Source organism: Cololabis saira, chromosome 23 (genome assembly GCF_033807715.1).
Source record: "Cololabis saira isolate AMF1-May2022 chromosome 23, fColSai1.1, whole genome shotgun sequence".
NCBI lineage: Eukaryota > Metazoa > Chordata > Actinopteri > Beloniformes > Belonidae > Cololabis > Cololabis saira.
The window spans coordinates 15,550,460-15,568,473 of NC_084609.1; the positions used below are offsets into that span (position 1 = coordinate 15,550,460).

Sequence of the window (18,014 nt, forward strand, 5' to 3'; positions counted from 1 at the left end):
GAGCCACATTCACATCAAAATAACCAATTTCAGGTGTTTTTTCGCATCTGGTCTGGATGCTGCTTTATAAAGGTACAGCTAACAAGGAGGAAGCCCTATGGGATACGTTGGACATGCTGGAGGGATTGTAGCGATTTTTACATTTTATCACTGTATCCCGGATATTTTCCAGGAATATTTCCTTATCTTTTTGCAGAGTTCATCCAACCAGCCATCGAAGGGCGTAATTTAAAAATAATAATAATAATAATAATAATAATAATAATAATAATAATAATAATAATAATAATAATAATAATAATAATAATAATAATAATAATAATAATAATAATAATAATAATAATAATAATAAAATAATAATAATAATAATAATAATATAGGAATATTATGTTATTTTTCTTCCTGTATGACATGTTTTTGACATGGTTTTGGCCAAAATAGCCAGAATTCATCCAAACAACCACGTGTATCTTTCATTGTACAAATGTGTTCTTTGTCACTCTGTGTTGTTTGAATGTTGTGCCTTCATAATATGTGAACTTTGATGTTAAACAATATAGTGCTGTTGCCAGCTTGCATTCGGTTTTATTCCATTGCTATATGATCTTGTAGGTTCTGGTTAAACACATTAAAAGGGCACAAAGGTTTTAATAATTGTTTAGAGTCTGACTGGAATTGCTATGACATCTGGTACGGTGGTGAGGAACCTTGGAGTTGGATTTGTCTATTTATTCTTTAATTACAGTAGGAAATTAAACTTTAATTGATGCAGAATTTGTTCTTTTATTGGCACATAAAACAGATTTCTTGGGACTGCTTTCTTTTACTTTCTTAATAGTGGCAATATTCCCTCCTGCAGAAAAACTAGTCAATACAATGATTTAGTCAACTTTGTACTACAGCAATTGTCTATTGTCAGAATGTCTCAAGGTTTCTCTGAAAAACATTAATCTGATCCAAAATGCTCTGAGTGATAAGAAGAACTCGTTTTCTTCAATGGTTTCTCGTGAAAGCCATGATAGAATTTAAAAAAACAACTTCTCTTCAAATATAAAGTCCTAAAAGGCTTTATATTTGAAAGTTCCATCTTATGTTGATGTTCTCTTAGTTCCATATCATTAAGCACTTTGCTCTCAGACTGCAGACTTTCTGTATTTGTGGATACAAGAGTGTCCAAACACAGAATAGCAGACAGAGCATTCAGTTATCAAGCTCTTCTCTCATGTAAAAAATTTCCAGTTCGTGTTTTGGATGCAGACACAAGCTGCATTTCCATGACATTTTTGCACTGCAGGGGGTCGGTGTTTCCATTGATGGCTGTTTTTTGAATAAGTGCAATTCTCGTAACTCTCTGCATACCTCGTCCTGCGAGACTTCTCTTCAAAACAACAGAAAAGAAAATCTCAACGTTGAAGAAAATGGACTAAAACATCTTTAGATGAAGGCAGCGGATGAACATTCTCATGATTATTCTGAGGCAAAGCCCTTATGTAATGTATAATGATTAAATAGTGTTACAGGACAGCTACATATTATTAATGAGGCCAAAAACAGCTGGAAACTAGATTTTGATGACTTTAGATTGACCAGCTACGCCACATCCAGCGCTGCCAGAGACGTGGAAATTCCCAAAAAAAGGGTTTCCATTATACTTTTACACATAAGTGTATTATCGAATCGCCTGAAAAACCACCTACTGGAAATGTAAAAAGGTTTTGTTGATATTCAGGAGTTTTTTTTTAATTAGTGCAGTTTCCATTACAGTTTTTTTTTATATTTTTTTAATCTAGGATAATGGAAACGCGCCGACTGACAGGGTTAGAGTGTACCTTTTTGAAAAAGTGCTGCCTCAGGTGATTAGTTCATCTTCTATAGGCCTAAACTCATTAACTTTATGTTTTAAATGTCTTTTTGTGTCATAGCAAGTGTCTTTGGGGAATATATTGGTGTTTTTTGGTGTTTCTTTCCCTCAAACTGATAAAAGCAGATGGCCCCAATGTTGTGTGTGAAACGCTCAGCATGAGTACAGCTTTTTAGGATCCTCGAATATTTGAGGAGAGATTTTTTAAAGACAATTCTTAAATAAACCGTTGTTTGCTAAATATTCATTGTTCAGAAATAGAAATTCATATACAATATAATGCATTCTCTTGCAGAATACATCAGTACGCATTGAGAAAGTTGAGTTGCTTGCTCAGGATTTAGATCCTGTTATTGTGGAAAACCTGTGTAAAACCTTCAAATATCAGATGACCTGAACGGCTTCTACTTCAGGTTTAAAAAGCACATCGCGCCTCTCATTTACACAATAGGACTACGTGGTCTCCCTCATTCCACACCCTCCCATTAAACCCCCTGCCTGCACTAAAGATCTGCAAGGATGTGTGTCGACTCTTTCAAAGGCAGAAGATCACGAAAGCTTCTGGACCTGACGGTGTGCCCCCTCTCTGCCTGAGAGTCAGCTGGCACCAATCTTCACCTGGAATCTTTATCTGGTCTCTGCGGCTCTTTATCCTGCTTCAAACGGTCCACCATCACTGTCAGGTCCAAATGACACTCCTAATCAACTTCTCTACAAAAGAGACATGAATAACACAGAGACATCAGTTCAGTTATGATATACTTGCAAGGAGAGCTGTGCAGCGATCCCGCTATGGAGGTCCCTCCACAAACTCTGGCGGACTACTGCACGCTCCTTTCTTTTTATTGAAGGGGTCATCCCTAGTTACATGAGAGTGACTCAACCTCAGGGGAGGGGTTTGTGGTGTTGGCACTCTCGGCTAATACACTTTCTATAATCTATATGTGTATGTGTGTGGGTGCGGTCTTGTCGGCTGTCTGCAGTAGATTGTTCGCTCTCATATTTCCACTTCTCCATCTGCGTGACCTTTTCCACTTCTCCATCCGCGTGACCTTGGATATACTCAAAAAAGGAAGCGCGTCCACAGCGCTTGCTGTGAGACTTGTTATGCAGAGAGAGAAACGGGATACGCCGGTTTCACAACGCCTGCTGTGAAACCTACTTTCCACTGACACTTTTGTCTCAATAATAGCGCACGATCATTTTGCTCTAAGAAGACATGTCAAAAGGTCACTTTGCGAGCACCGTGACCTTTTCCCTCGTATTAACTTCCCTTTATGAAGTCTGCAGCGCAAGCATTAGTCAATCAGGACCATTCTATTTATTCATATATTTACAGGTTTACTGATAACCTTCATTTATTCCTACAATCACACCCCGTCCCAAGAAGCCCTCCATCACAGGACCCAGTGACTACAGGCCGGTTGCTCTGACATCTGAAGTCCTTTGAGAGTAGTGTTGAGCCAGCTGAGAGACATCAAAGACTCCCTGCCGAACCCTCTGCAGTTTGCCTACCGGGCAAACAGGTCAGTGGATGATACGGTTAATGTGGGTTTACACTAGATCCTGCAGCATCTAGACTCCTCAGGGATGAACGCCAGGATTCTGTTTGTGGATTTCAGCTCATTATTCAACACAGTCATGCTTGAAATCCTCCAGCAAAAGCTCACGCTACTCACTGTTCCCGCCTGCACATGTCAGTGGATCAGCAGTTTTCTGACTGACAGGAGGCAGCAGGTGAGATTGGGGAGTGTCACCTCCAGTATCCGAACCATCAGCAGTGGTGCCTCCCCCAGGGATGTGTCCTTTTCCCCACCGCTCTTATCCCTCTGCACCAACTGCTCCTCAGGGGACCCTTCTATGGAACTCCTGAAGTATGCAGGTGACGTCAGAGTCATTGGACTGATCCAGGACAGGTATGGTGCAGTCAGAACTACCTGCAGCTGAACCCACTCAAGACTGTAGAGATGACCGTGGACTTCAGGAGAAAACCCCCAAACACTCTGTCCCCTCACCATCCTCAACAACAACGCAGACTGTTTCAGGTTCCTGGGATCCACAACTTCCCAGGTTCTGAAGTGGACCACCACACTGTCCGCAAAAGGCACTGTAGAGGTTGTACTCCCTGAGACAGCTCTGGAAGTTTAACTTGCCCCAGGACCTACTGATTACTTTCTTGTCTGCCATCTGCCATGTCTGTCTTGTGCACTTCTCTCACTGTCTGGTTTGGACCAGCCACCAAACAAGACAGGTGCAGACTGCAACAGGCAGTAAGGTCTAAAGAAAAAAATAATCTGGGCCAACCTTCCCTTAATCCAGGACCTGTACCGGTCCAGGCTCAGGAAATGGGAAAGGAACATTTCTGCAGGCCCCTCACACCCTGCACACACAGCTCTCAAAGTGCTCCCGTCTGGTCGGTGCTACAGAGCACTGTGCACCGAAAAACACCCATCACAGAGACTGTTTCTTCTAGGGATGCCCCGATACCATTTTTTTCACACTGAGTACGAGTACGAGTATTTTAATTTGTGTACTTGCCAGAGCATGAGAGCGGAGCTGAGCGTGAGCGAGGAGCGGAGCTGCGAATTTTGAAAGGAGCGCAGAGCGGGAGTTTTTTTTCTAGGATAATTCGGGTGGAGCGGGGCATCATCCCGCTCCAGTTTCGCTCCGTTACCCCTCATATCACGGCCCCGATGCGTGTCCAAACATATCCCACAAACCTCTCCACAAACCACCGCCTGAGTCTGAAGCCCCCGACTTTGGCCAAACTGGTGTTTTTGAAAGTGAACTCAAAAGAACTTTAAGAAAAATGTCCCGATCCAGCTCAGTTAATGCAGGCTTTGATTTAGGCACTTTAAAAGGCATGTTTTGTTCGGTTTTTAGCCTTATTGTTAACTAAGCCTGCAAACAGAACGTTCATTTATGCCATATGCGTTTAATTTGAGTGTTTTGCACCTTGAGATCTTTTATCAAAGTGATGTTTAAAATAAATATTTTATATTCTGAAAATATTGTTGTTCTTCTTTAGTTCTTTTAGACATTGAAAGTATAAAAATAGGAGGAGAACAGTGAATTAAAAATTGTTTCGGGAAAAGTTAATAAACAAAAGTGTATTAAACCAGCTAATTCCTTTAGGTGAAATTATTTTCTTATTTTTTCTTGTCAGTAAATATCTATTTTTTGGAGCGGTGCGTGGAGCGGAGCGGGGTGCAGTGTTACTGGAGCGCTGAGCGGTTATGGGTGGAGCAACGTTTTGCGACTTTGAGGGAGGAGCAGAGCGGTGACAACCTTTGTGAGCGAGGAGCGGAAATTCTCGCCGCTCCACTCCGCTCACATGCTCTGGTACTTGCCGATATCGAGTACTGATACGATACTTCTACCACAAAAATAACTAGGCTAAAAATGCAATGAAAAATGCAATGAATTGGAAGACAGGTTTTATTTGCAACAGATACATTCAATAAAAATAAATAAAATGAGTAGAATAACTATTTTAAACAAAAAATAATCTTTCTGTGTAAATAAAAAGTCTCCACACTGCTACTGTCTTCGCATTAAAGAAAACATCAAACATATATCAGTGAAACATCATATCGCGGCTCGAGTGCGTCGAGAAGACGGCGAAATCCTTCATCTTCTCCAACTGACAGTGGCTGGTCATGCAGCGCTATATAATGGGTTAGAGCCTCCGTTATTTTAACGGCCCGTGGGTTGTCTCTTACTATTGTCTGTGGCTTTTGCAGAACCTGAGCTAATGTTGGCTGTTGTGGTCTTGCAGTAGCATTAGCAAACTCAGAATACTCAGCTTTATGATGCGTCTTGAGATGTTTTATCAAGTTGCTGGTATTAAACGACTCCTTTCCTCCTCTTGACACCTTAGCAGCACATAGCTTGCAGTCTGCCTTGCTTCTGTCATCGTCCCTTATTTTGAAATATGTCCACACTGCTGACGTCCCGCCTGCATTAATTGTCGCTATCTTGCCTGAAATGGCGCTGCCAGTCTCACTCATGGGTATCACTCTCTTCTCACAACCCCCTAGAGTCGCTAACCTACAACAACAATGAAGTGGTATCGGTGTGTGGTGTCGGAGAATTTTTGTGAGTACAAGTACGAGTATATGAGAGTCGTATCAGGGAGTATCGGGGAGTACTGGGGTACCAGTATCGGTATTGGGGCATCCCTAGTTTCTTCCATCAGGCTAACTCTGCTGAACTTTGGAAATGTTGTTAGATATTTGTGCATTATCTTTGCTGTAAATATTGGTTCTGTCATGTCTATATTGTATATACTGTATATATCTTTTGGATTGTGAAGGGAATTATGTTGTATATTGCTTGATAATAAGTGTCACATGAGTACGTGCAAAACAGCTTGTCTAACTAGATTGTAGAACTGGTTGAGATGGCTGCAGGACTGACCCAGGACTGACCTGCTCAGAGGCAGAACTAGACCAGGCGTGTGCAAACAGCAGATGTGAAACTGCTGAGTGAACAACTACCGGTAAACAGAGACAGTGCCTGACTGCAGACGGAGCCGAACAATATAAAAGACTGTAGTGCCTTTGTCATTCATGTGATGTGTACATAATTCACCTGCATAGAGATGTTAGTCACAGCATAACCATACAGTGTTTATTCAGGTTTTAAGATGTGTTTAATGTGTAACGGTCCTTCTAAGTACGGTGACGTTTTTGGAGTCAGTTAGTTCTGTGTGAGAAGCGCGAGCGTCTTAACGTTTGTTGTTCAGTTAACCGGTGGATTTAATAAAGGGACACACGCTTCTGTGTCCGCACCATGAGAAGTTGTCGGCTCATCTATTTTCACAACTTCCACAAGACGTTGCATCCGCAAATGGATCAGATCACTCTGGTATTCACTCCTGATCTGAACTTGTGAGGTGCAAAGCTGCTGCTTTTTTACCTTTAATATTTATTTATTATTGTATTTCTTTTATTGAACATGAGATACAAAGTACATCTAATCAAATTCCTCCTTTATTTTCACAAACTTGGAGAATTTTGTTTCCAGTTAAAGGCCTGACCCGGAAGTTGCGCACGTAACTTCCACCGGAAGTGACGGAAGACTTTATTCGTGCTGGGAGGTTTTTCTTTGTTGAAACTTGTGTTGCAGTTATTGAGATAATCATGTCTTCGGAGAGATCCTTGAGAGATTTCATCAGGCAACGGCTGACTGCCGCCGGCGATGATACGTTTTCCGCTTTCCAGAGCAAGATCGTTGAGTGTGAACAGCAGATCGATAGTCAGCGCAGGATTCTGGACGTCGCACTGAAACCAGATGTGAAGCTGCACAGAATAGGTATGTATGCAAAACCGCTCTGCTTTAACTAAACCATCACACGAATCTATCCTTATCCTCAAACCTGCATACAAAAATAGCAGTGCAGGTGGATGGATGCACGGATGCATGGATGCATTTATGTATATAAAAAAAAAAAAAAAATGCAAAGCTTCCCCATTAGAAAAGTATGCAGTTTGCAGCTTGTCATTACTTTAAGGTTTGTTGTGTCCCAAAAACAAGAACCAACCATCATTTTATTTCATTTTATTTGTTGTTTATATTCTATTTTATTTAATTGTATTCTATTATTATTTCTTATTTTTATTTCCCTTTTTAATTGACTTGTTACTGTTTAATTGTGTCTTGCTTGCTGCTTTTAATGTTGATGAGTTCATCAGCTGAATTAACTTTTTGTTTTGTCAGTGCTGATCATTGCGTCTTTGCTGTCACACTTCTTTTTTTTTACACCACAACTCATTAATTTGTCACATAATACCATATTATTTTCTGAATAGCCATGAAAAATATATAGCATATTCTTTGTAGGACAGCCATTTACCAACTTTCCGAAAATGCAATATAGTATAAACTTTTCTTTAATTTTTTGTTCTTTTGATCATTGAAATTACTTATTAAATCAAGGCAAATTACAAGAATAGATTCAAAATCTGACAGCTGAGACGTGCTGCTGCTGTACCAGCAGGACACTGTTAACATGGAAAGTAAACAATCACAGTAATGTTAACATTTTGTAGGGTTATTTCCCTTAATTTAGAATGACTAAACTCACACTGCTGCCAGACTACACCACCTCCTGGGGAAGCATTGTAATTGCATGATCTGGTTTGTGAATAATTAGTAAACTTTACTGTCATTAACAAAAATTAGGCATTTTAAATATAATAAAATCAACTTCAGCATACAATCACAAGTTAAACCAATACATACTGATGTTTACACGCCAATTATTGCTGATTTGAACCGTGTAATTTTTTCCCCCCTGCTTAATCTTTTGATAATCGATTTTACGCTAATTTAATTTGTGCTCTAAATAGGATACATTGAGTGTGCTATATATGGATTAATAGTTTCCACTACATGTTTAGATACCACTTCAAAATGGCAGCAAAGAAATGTAGTGGATTAGTAGATGCTGGACACTGTTCAATAAAAGAAAGAAGGTTGTGCAACGTAGAAGGGAAATTAATAAATAAATTGTGGAATAATCAAAACAGTTGAAATGGCGAAAACTTTGCTGAGCATGCTCAGTGGTATGAATGCATAAGACTGCAAGAAAGAAAACCGGAAATCTGAATCTGTAAAGAAATTGGGATCAGTGCATGTCTAATATGGATTATATTTAGGTTTAGGCTTAAAAACTACGACCCCCCCCCCCCCTCCATTACATTCATTTTATTGTCGCTTTGTCTATTCAGACTCCCTGAAACATGAAAATGAAGAGGAAGAAGTTCCCTCTGACCAGCAGCTCACCAACCAGGATTCCAGTCTGGATCAGAGTGAGCCCCAACCCCTGCAGATTAAAGAGGAACCAGAGGAACCAGAGGAACCAGAGGAACCAGAGGAACCAGAGGAGCTCTGCACCAGTCAGGATGGACCGCAGCTACCGACCACCACAAAGATAAGCAACACAAAAAGAAAATACCGAAGAAGGAAAGATCAAACAATCGACACAGATTTAAAGCCGTATTTATGCAAAATGTGCGGTACACATCTTGCAAGTAAGTCTGGTCTGAAGTACCACATGCGGATCCACACGGGCGAGAAGCCATATCATTGTAAGACATGTGACAAACGCTTCAGTAAGCGTACCAACTTCCTTCTCCACATGAGGATCCACACAGGTGAGAAGCCATATCATTGTAAAACATGTGGCAAGAGAGTTACTGACCCATCAGCTTTCAAAAGACATTTGTCGACCCACACTGATGAGAAGCGTCATTCTTGTGAAATATGTGGTAAAAGTTTCAAACATACCAATTCCTTGCTGTGCCACGTGAGATATCACACAGGTGATCGCCCTTACCCATGTGACCTTTGTGGGAATCGTTTTGTCAGTTCATCTAAGCTACAACGGCATGTCAAAACTCACAACAAACCACGTGTACGGGAAAAGATTTATTTTCGCGCGTCGTTGACGGGTCTTATGGGAGATGATACAAGCGAGAAGGCAGACTGAAGGGTTTTTCATTTCACTTTCTGTTTTTTTTTTTTTTCTTTCTGTTTTTAAAAGTCACATGAGATGTCAACGCAGGCGAAAAGTTTAGTTGTGAAACTAAATTTCCGCTCATGCAAAAGTTAGGAACATCTGTTTCAGTCCTTTTTGGGGGGGGGGTTTGTGTGTAAAAACATAAAAAAGTTAATATGATCCTGCTGGCTCTTGGCGTTGAGAAAATCCCACTCCATAGAAACAACAACATATGAATTTTAACACCATGCTATTATTTATTTATTTAACAAAAAATGAAAGTGAAAAGAAAACCAAACATCATGTGGGTAAAATTAAGTTTATCCAAGAGTCTGTAGTTTATAGAGCCATTTTAAGCAGCAATAACTTGGAACAGTCATTTTCTCTGTGACTTTATGAGTCTCTCACATCAGTTTTGTGAAATTTTGGCCCTTTACCTTGTACAGCATTGCTTCAGTTCATTGAGTTTTTTTTGGCATTCGCTACATGGCTCTCTTAACCTTTAGAACTTGGAGCATTTAGACTTTTTATCTTCAATTTTCCTTCACTCTTGCCTTAATTTTTCCCACTATCATCTTAAAACATATAGAGGTTATAAGAATCTGCAATAAAGTGACTTAAATGCTTTTTCAGCACAGCCTAGGTAATCTAATGATTTTTTTTTCTCTTTGATTTTCACCAGCTAAACGAGCACCTGAGGATAAACGCACACCGAATTTCAAAACTGGGATTTAATTATTTTGATTCAACTCCTTATGCACCGTCAATAAGTTACGTCACAGTTCAAAGTTCTTTTTTTAAATGAACAAAATCACAGAAAACCTGTCTATTTTTTTGTTCTCTTTAATTATTTCTACTTCCTGTTTTAAGGAAATATGCGATATAAGTCTTTTTTATATGAATCTGCTTATCTCTTATATATGCTCTTTAATAAGGGAAAAGTATGTATCTAATTGTTTTGGTATGCAGAGGAGTACCCAGGTGTTATGGCTGTAAAACAACCCCCAATCATGACCCCTCCACTGCCATGCTTGACAACTGTTATAAGGTGTTTCTGCTGAAATGCTGGGTTTGTTTTTGTTTTGTTCTACCCCACTGATTATGGTGCTGGACATTTTAAAGCCAAACAACTCCACTTAGGTCTCATCTGTCCAGAAGACATTCTTCAGGGGATCTTCCAGTTTGCTCAAGTGCAGTTTTGCGATCATCAATCCTACTTGCATGTTCTTTTTAGACAGGAATGTTTTCTACTTAGGAATAACCTTTCTTACTGGGGAACATTGAACTCCAAATTGTTTGGAAATGGCTTTATAAGCCTTTCCACAATGAGCAGTTCCTTGAGACCACTGTTTATGTTATGTTATCTTACCCCCTTGATGCTGAGGGTTACCAAAAGATGTGCATTTATGGAGGTCGGCAAATCTGCTGATGCTCACCTGGCTTCATCTTGGCCTCTTAAATTGAACGTAAGCAGCGGGAAGAAGAGGGAAATAGTATTGCCCATCATCGTTTTGTCTTCATTGTTTAAAATAATCATGATAATAGTAGGGTCAAAAAGATGAATATGTTGTATATTTTGCGATACAAAGGCCCACTTTGGTCAGATGACTTCTATTATGTTATATATATATATACCCCAAAAACAAACAAAAAACAATGATGTAGGAAGAGGTGGTAATAAACTTTGTATATGTATCACAGAAATGTATAAAAAGAATTTAACGTGCCTTGTGTTAGAGGTTTAATATAGGTTCTGATCTACGTTTGAATCAATCTTTAACATTTTTCCTCTGGATGGATGGTGACCATTCTGGAAATGCATACATCGATAGTGTTGCTCAGAAAAATATAATTTTGAAAGACTTGCCTAAAGAGATGTAAAGAATATTGGAATTAAATTGCACCTAAATTGATGAGTGATTATCTCATTCCTTAATATTTGTGAAATAAAGTCTTTAAACAGTTTTTTCAATGAATGTTTTTATGTTGAAAAAAAAAAAAGAACTACTTTTTGTCTTTTTGTATTAGATTATTATTTTTTACCTGTATTTTTTTTCTTTTTAACCAACTCCACGCCTGCTTTATGGACTGCTGATGCTCCATGTAAGATGGAGTTTTTTTTTTTGTTATCTTTTATGTGACTGAATCTTAAAGTTCTTGTTTGAAATTGTGGAATGGACACCGACAGGTTGTTTTGTTTGAAATTCCAAAATTCAGAATAAAGTTGTTTTTGTTACTTTCTTTTGTCTTCTTGCTCATTATTAGGACTGATGTCTGAATATGAACTTTTGAAGTAAGATGTTTTTTTTATTTTATTCTATTTAATTTCTATATCTTAATGAAGTTCTGCAGCGTAGCTGTTCAGATGACGTGCATGACTAAAATCAAAACTCAAGGTTGTCAATCATTTCTGAACCATGCTAAAACACAGCAAAAATAAATTTTTTTTCTTTTTTTTTTAATGTTGCAAATTTGCTGAATTCTCATAATGATCATGTTTGCATGAGTGATGAGTAAATTACCTTTACAGCTCAAGTGAAATTACAGAAGTTAGAAGTAGTTGGTTGCTTCTTCTGCCCCATTATGGTAAGTTCTGCCTCTTATAAGCAACATACGGTACTCTGCATGAACACACACATCAGAACTGGAAACTCCACCTGTGGTGCTATTGAACATGAAAGCCTCTCAGAAATATTGCACTGAAAGTAATATTTTGATTATGATTGTTCATAATATTTCTCAGTTCTCTGTTCATCTGGATCACTCTGCTTTTAGGCATTAAAGAGAGGTGCTCACTGTTTGGTAAAAAAAAAAAAACGGCTTTTAAACTTCATGAGCATAAATGTGGTTGAGCCAATGCTGAGAAAAGAAAAGGTGCATTTAATTCTTCAGTTTCATATGGCGTGCTTTTAGTTTTAATAGGACATTTTATGAAAAAAGACAACTAAATGTCTTTACTTGAAAGCCTATATTCATGTCTCTGAATTAAAAGCTCAAAACACGGCCGTGTCTTTTCTAAAAAGGGTTGATTGGGGCTTAAAATGTGTTATTAAGTAAGCTGTTCAGGTATGCTTTGTACTGGGACATCACACAATAGATCAATAAATAATTATCCAGCCTCCCTTCTCGATTTCAATCCAACGCTTGATATAAGTGCAACCACATGGACAAGGGATAAAGGGATTACTGCAGGAAACCTTTTGTTAAGCACTACCAAACAGAGCTATTCACAAATACCATTTAAAGCTGTACCAAAAAAATCATCTAGGGAAGATGTGTCCTTGTGAGCGCTGTTGTGTGATCCATACCACAGCAACAGCAGCAAGTTCCAAAGCCAGACTCGGTGATGGTCTTGGCTTTTATGACTGTTAGCAAAGGTGATTGCATGCAGGGAAGTACATTGAGATTTTAGAGCAACATCTGCTGCCTTCAATACCACAACAAGATGGTGCTAAACCATGTTCTGCACATATTACAAAGACGTGAGGAAGATGACGGTTGGTATGCTGGACTAGTCTGTTCTGCCTGCAGTCCTGAGTTGTTTCCAATGGAGAAAGTGTAGAAAAAGGTCAAAAAGATAAATTGCCCCAATGATGTCATCATTCTGTTGTAAACCTTAAGAAATATATTTGCAGGAAGAATGGGTAAAAACAAAGCTTGTGACGAGGAATGGCAACATAACAAAGCGGTACCTGCGCTTCACTGTCTCAACTTTACCTTAGATCTGCAGATGGCGTAAAAATCAAAAGTGGATAGGCTAGATGTTTTAAACAAAGCAACATTTGATGATGATAAATATAAAAATATTGGGAATACTGTACCTGGAATGAAATTACATTTTTAAAGTTTTTTTAATTTATTTATGAGGTTGTGCATTTTACACAAAATGTTGATATCATAGCCTTTTAATCACATTAAGAGCAAATTCTCAGAATTGTATACAATATTTGCTCCATTAATAGAGCCTCGCCTCGCCAGACATCACTTCTTTCCTGTTTGATACACATGATTACCTCTTTAATCTGAATACAACTGTATCAATTTTTCATTTCCAAAAATGTTCTCTGAAGGAAGAAACATCCAGTTAAGAATATTTGAATTCATGTTACGGTGAATATGAAGACATCCTGTTTAAAAGGAAACTAATGTTCGTGCCTAGCGGTAATCAGACCTACGAGAGGTTAATAGTAAGTCATTTCCTTGCATTTAACATCCTCAAATTGAGAAGAGAACAAAATTTGGCAATAAGCAGTTACAGACCCGATGTAAGTCCAACCCTGTGTCAGCTCCCGAAATGTTCTTTCAAATAAATTGCAGCTAATTTCAAACCTTCTTTCAAATCTCACTATTTGCCACATCAAACGACACGGCGTGGCCTTTATCGGCATCAATTATTCAGTGCATCGTTTTTTGCAGGTGGAGTCGAGGGACAGCACAAATGTACATACCTGTCACCCGCTGTTTTAAATATGAACAAATCGCCCTCTGTTCAGGAGCGGCGCAGGACCTTGAGACAGACTTGTGGGGATGTTCTGTTTCCACCGACAGAATACTAAACGGGGATTTTAGGTGTGTAAACACGGTTTCACTGCTGGTGGATTAGCATGGAAACAAAACTGGCAACATCTACTAAAAAAACAATCCCTGCAGAGCAATTCAGAGACATGAAGGGGAGCATATCAATACCCACACACGCACACACACACTCAGACACACAGTTCATACACACGCTAACAAAGGCTATATACAGGCCATCAAACCTCTGTCTCACACACACACACACACACACATGCTTGTCTTGCTGGCTGTAATCAGAGTGCAGTGTGTTTTTCTGTGCTGTGTAATTCATCAAAGTGACGGCTGCCAATGAGTCTCAGTCACCCGGACAGCCACAGCTAATCAATCATCAACCTACCTGCTCTTTGTTTCTCAGCCTTCTGCAGTCGCCGCTGCTGTATTTCCAGGAGGGCGATGCATGTACTCTTTGTGTGTGTACGTAAACGGGTGATCGCAGCCCCTTGTTGGGGCTCATACGCTCCCGTCGTAGTTAAAATACTCCTTTTACTGCATGTAAACTGTTTGACAAGTGTTGACCCTCTTTGTTTAACAAACACAACATAGTGGCCACAAACCGGACAGCCCGCTGGCGTACATCACACACAACTCGTGCTCCTCAGCATGAACACAAAGTTGCCTGTTTCATGAGCGTTTCATGTTTTTCCCGTCGGACTGGGCTGGCAGACAGCCTGATAACTAGACGACAGAACAGGAGGCTTTGAGGAAAGATTGACTCCCATGGTCTAATCTATCAGTGACTGTCGGCAATTAAGACTGGCCAGCTGGGAAGTTTACCCAACGCTGCGAGGCCACATGCTGGGTTTGGCTCAGTGGATGCTCAAGGATACAAGGTGGCCTGCAAGATGGGATTGGCACATTCAACCGAACGTTAGGGAGGTTAATATTTCTTCAGTCAGTGTAGAGTACACCATGTGCAGTTTTTCAGAAGAGGCTCCACCTCCTTAAATCCATCTTTAGAGTGTCCCAGGTCTGCTCACCCCACACAGTCAGAGCAAGAAAAAGTATTAAACTGTGACAAGACAAGTGCAAATAGTTTAAAGGAGCCTAGAAGGAAGTACTTGTGTATCTAAACCACACACAACTTTTTTATAAATTTAAGATTTTAGTCCTATGCAGGAACATCTTGGACCTTCTCTAAGAAAACCTTATTAAAACTTCAACACAGAAAACTTGATGGATTTTAGAGAAAAAAAAAACCCTTGGGGATTTATATAAAACTCCTTGTCTGTAGCGAATGAAAGGTTGTTATGTCAGGGGATAGAGTAGGTTATCCTCTGTTGTGAGGGACTTCATATCATCTAAAAAAGGTTAAAAATATTAGAAAAAGATATCCATGCATCCATTGCATAAATGCATCACTTTTCCAGCTGTTAAGGATTTGGGGTAGATGAGGAATATTTAACTCATAGCAACAGCAAAGTCTGGTCTGCAGAAAAACTAGAGATTAAAAGAGGAAAGTTTTTCTATCAGGTTATGTTTAGACATGAACTACTGGCATCCATCACGGCATCAAATGACCTAAAACAGACTCTCACAACAAAATGTGCCAATCATTTTGTCATAATACATAAAAATAATCAGTTTTCAACTTTGCTTTTATTTATTTTTTATTATTATTATTATTACCTTTGACACCAGTGTTTAGGACCATATTTATGTGTATGTCTCTCAATCTGATCGATGTTTTCTTGTTTGTATACATATATTTTTTGCCGTGTTGTTTTTCAGTTAAAACATCTGTTGGGATGAGTAACCCCGACCGCATGTGGGAGCTTTACAAAGAACGAGTATTACCTGGCACTGTGTATGACCCCAAATCCAGACGAGATGAAGAGGAGAGAGAGTTGACATGGAGAGAGAGCAAAACAGAGAGAAAACCATTTCTTTTTCTTGATTGACTTGGATAAGCGTGCATACGTCTGGAAATAAAACAGGTGAGTTTGGTTTTCTAACAAAGACAAAACATGAATATTGGGACTTAAATAATGATCTATTTCAATGAGAAACAATACAGGAAGATATTCCTGACTGCCTCGCCTTACTATCCAGATATTAGAGCGGACAATCAGAAACAGTCTGGAGAAAGATTGGTAAAAATAAAAGAGGAAGGACTGCAGTGCTTGTAAACAACAGATGATGACATTTTTTGAATGTTTTATTATAAAGGACTGTTTTATTATAATTCTGGTTACTAAATGGGTGACTGTAACCTTCTGTCCATGCCTGCAGATGTTTCATGTGACATCATCAGCTCAGTTGTTGCCAGGTTACAAACACACCATCCCGATGCATCCAGTGCAATCAGTGGAGATTTAAACCAGGTCTCTCTCTCTCTCTCTGCTATACTTCCAGCTTTTTTGTCTCATGATCTTTGTTTTTCTATTTCGATAAATTTTTATTATCCATTTTTCCTCAGCGATTTGTGCTGCAACAATATATCTCCCCTTAGGAGACAAATAAAGTGTAATTCAATTCAACTCTATTCAGTTCAAAATCAGAAAATTACTGGAAACTCGAAATTGGCTCATATGTGAACAAGCGCTTTCGGTCTTGAGCTTTGGCACTTATTGAAAAGAATTTTTTTTCATTATCCCTAAAACAGTATCATAAAACCACATCGTATTTATCACCACTAAAAAATGTGATTAGCAGGACTAAAGTTTCCAGTGTAAGAAGAATAAATTCTCCAGTGGAATCCATTTAAAGTGTCTTTCCATTAATCTTACTTGGCACTCCGGCCTGTTGTTAACAAGCCCTGTATTGATGCTAGTAAGATATTCCATTTGCTCCTTAATGGACTTGAAGAATCGCTCAATTTGCCTCTCCCATAATTGCACAGAAGATGAAACCAGTTTTGTATGAATCCTGCCGATCAATATTCACTTTCCAATCTTATATCCTGTCAGACGAGAACGTAAATTGATGCGTCAGCAACTTTCGTTTATTGAGGCTTTAACTAACCTGACTCTTAATTCTATCTTCAGACTAAAAACAAATCTAACTACATTATTTTTAAATCTCTTAGCCCAATTACTGCTAAAAGAAAAAAATGACTTACTTCATGTATTTGAGGAAAAAGTGTTTTACCTCCATCAGCAGCTTGTGCGTCACCTCCTACATTTTTTTTTTTTTAATGAAATAGAGAACACTGTTTCCCTGTCTGTTCAAAGGCTTGTTACAGAGACTACAAAGAGAAGAAGTGCAGGAGTGGGTGTACTGCAGAAAAGCAGCTTCATTACACCAGAACAAGTGAATGAGGTTTTTAAATAACACCCTGACAGCACTATAGTTCAGTATTGTCTGGCTCTTCAATTTACATCTCCCCTCTCCATGTTATACCTACATTTTTATTTAAATTCCGCCTTTCTTTATCACACTTAGCACGCTTATATTGATAGATGGTAAAGTGTATTGGTCTACTGATAGAGGAGGAAAATATTTTGCTCTAAAAAACTAGGTACCACGGCAACATAATGGGTGGTGTTTTCATCACTCATCCGTAGTAAAATTAAACACACCTAAGAGAAATTAATTGTTCACTCCTATTGTTTGGGCTGATGATGTGGATGCATTGGCAGGACCATAAGCTACATGTTTTTCAGTGTTGAAAAACCAAGCCTTAAAACACAAAATATATAAATAAAATCTTCCCAGATAAGTGTTTTCAGATACATTGCCACCTTAGAGTACTGTATCCATATGTTTTCTTTGAGACACGACTGCACAAGCACGAAATAAAGTACGTTAATCAAGAGGTCATTGTTGCAGCTCAGCAATTACAATCAGCCGAAACCGGCAGGCAGTATTTACGACTCTCCAACAAATCATTGTTTACCTGCTTTGTGTGATTGTCCTGTGAAGAAAACAGGAGATAAAATGTCAATATGAAATTCCTGTGGTGATGCTGAGGGTTACCAATCACAGAGTGAGAGATGACAGGATGGAAATCTGTCTCATAGTAGACTGTAAATAAATAAAAAGACAGGACAAACTCTCTGAGACATAAACCTTAGATTTCTGAAGTGTACAGTTCTTTTTATTTTTTTAAGCTGATGGAGGAAGCCCCGTTGG

The 18,014-nt window shown here is 38.9% G+C and overlaps 1 protein-coding gene across 2 annotated transcripts; it reads left to right on the plus strand.

Annotated features, from left to right (window-relative positions):
- Nucleotides 1-6,940: 6,940 nt before the first annotated feature.
- LOC133424324 (zinc finger protein 771-like) lies at nucleotides 6,941-11,606 on the plus strand. Of its 2 annotated transcripts, XM_061714847.1 has the most exons (3): nucleotides 6,941-7,177; nucleotides 8,596-9,021; nucleotides 10,048-11,606. In XM_061714847.1, the coding sequence occupies exons 1-3, from the start codon at nucleotides 7,006-7,008 to the stop codon at nucleotides 10,098-10,100; spliced, it is 651 nt and encodes a 216-aa protein (XP_061570831.1). In that variant the 5' UTR covers nucleotides 6,941-7,005; the 3' UTR covers nucleotides 10,101-11,606. The 2 variants fall into 2 exon arrangements, with proteins under 2 accessions (XP_061570831.1, XP_061570830.1); XM_061714846.1 differs by having other exon boundaries at nucleotides 8,596-11,606.
- The last annotated feature ends 6,408 nt before the right edge of the window (nucleotides 11,607-18,014 follow it).

What these genes read in the sequence shown, in the direction of transcription:
- LOC133424324 (XM_061714846.1), top strand. Translation starts at nt 7,006, where the DNA reads ATGTCTTCGGAGAGATCCTTGAGAGATTTCATCAGGCAACGGCTGACT. An exon ending in TGTGAAGCTGCACAGAATAG is followed by an intron (nt 7,178 to 8,595) that starts GTATGTATGCAA and finishes TTGTCTATTCAG; the next exon opens with ACTCCCTGAAACATGAAAAT.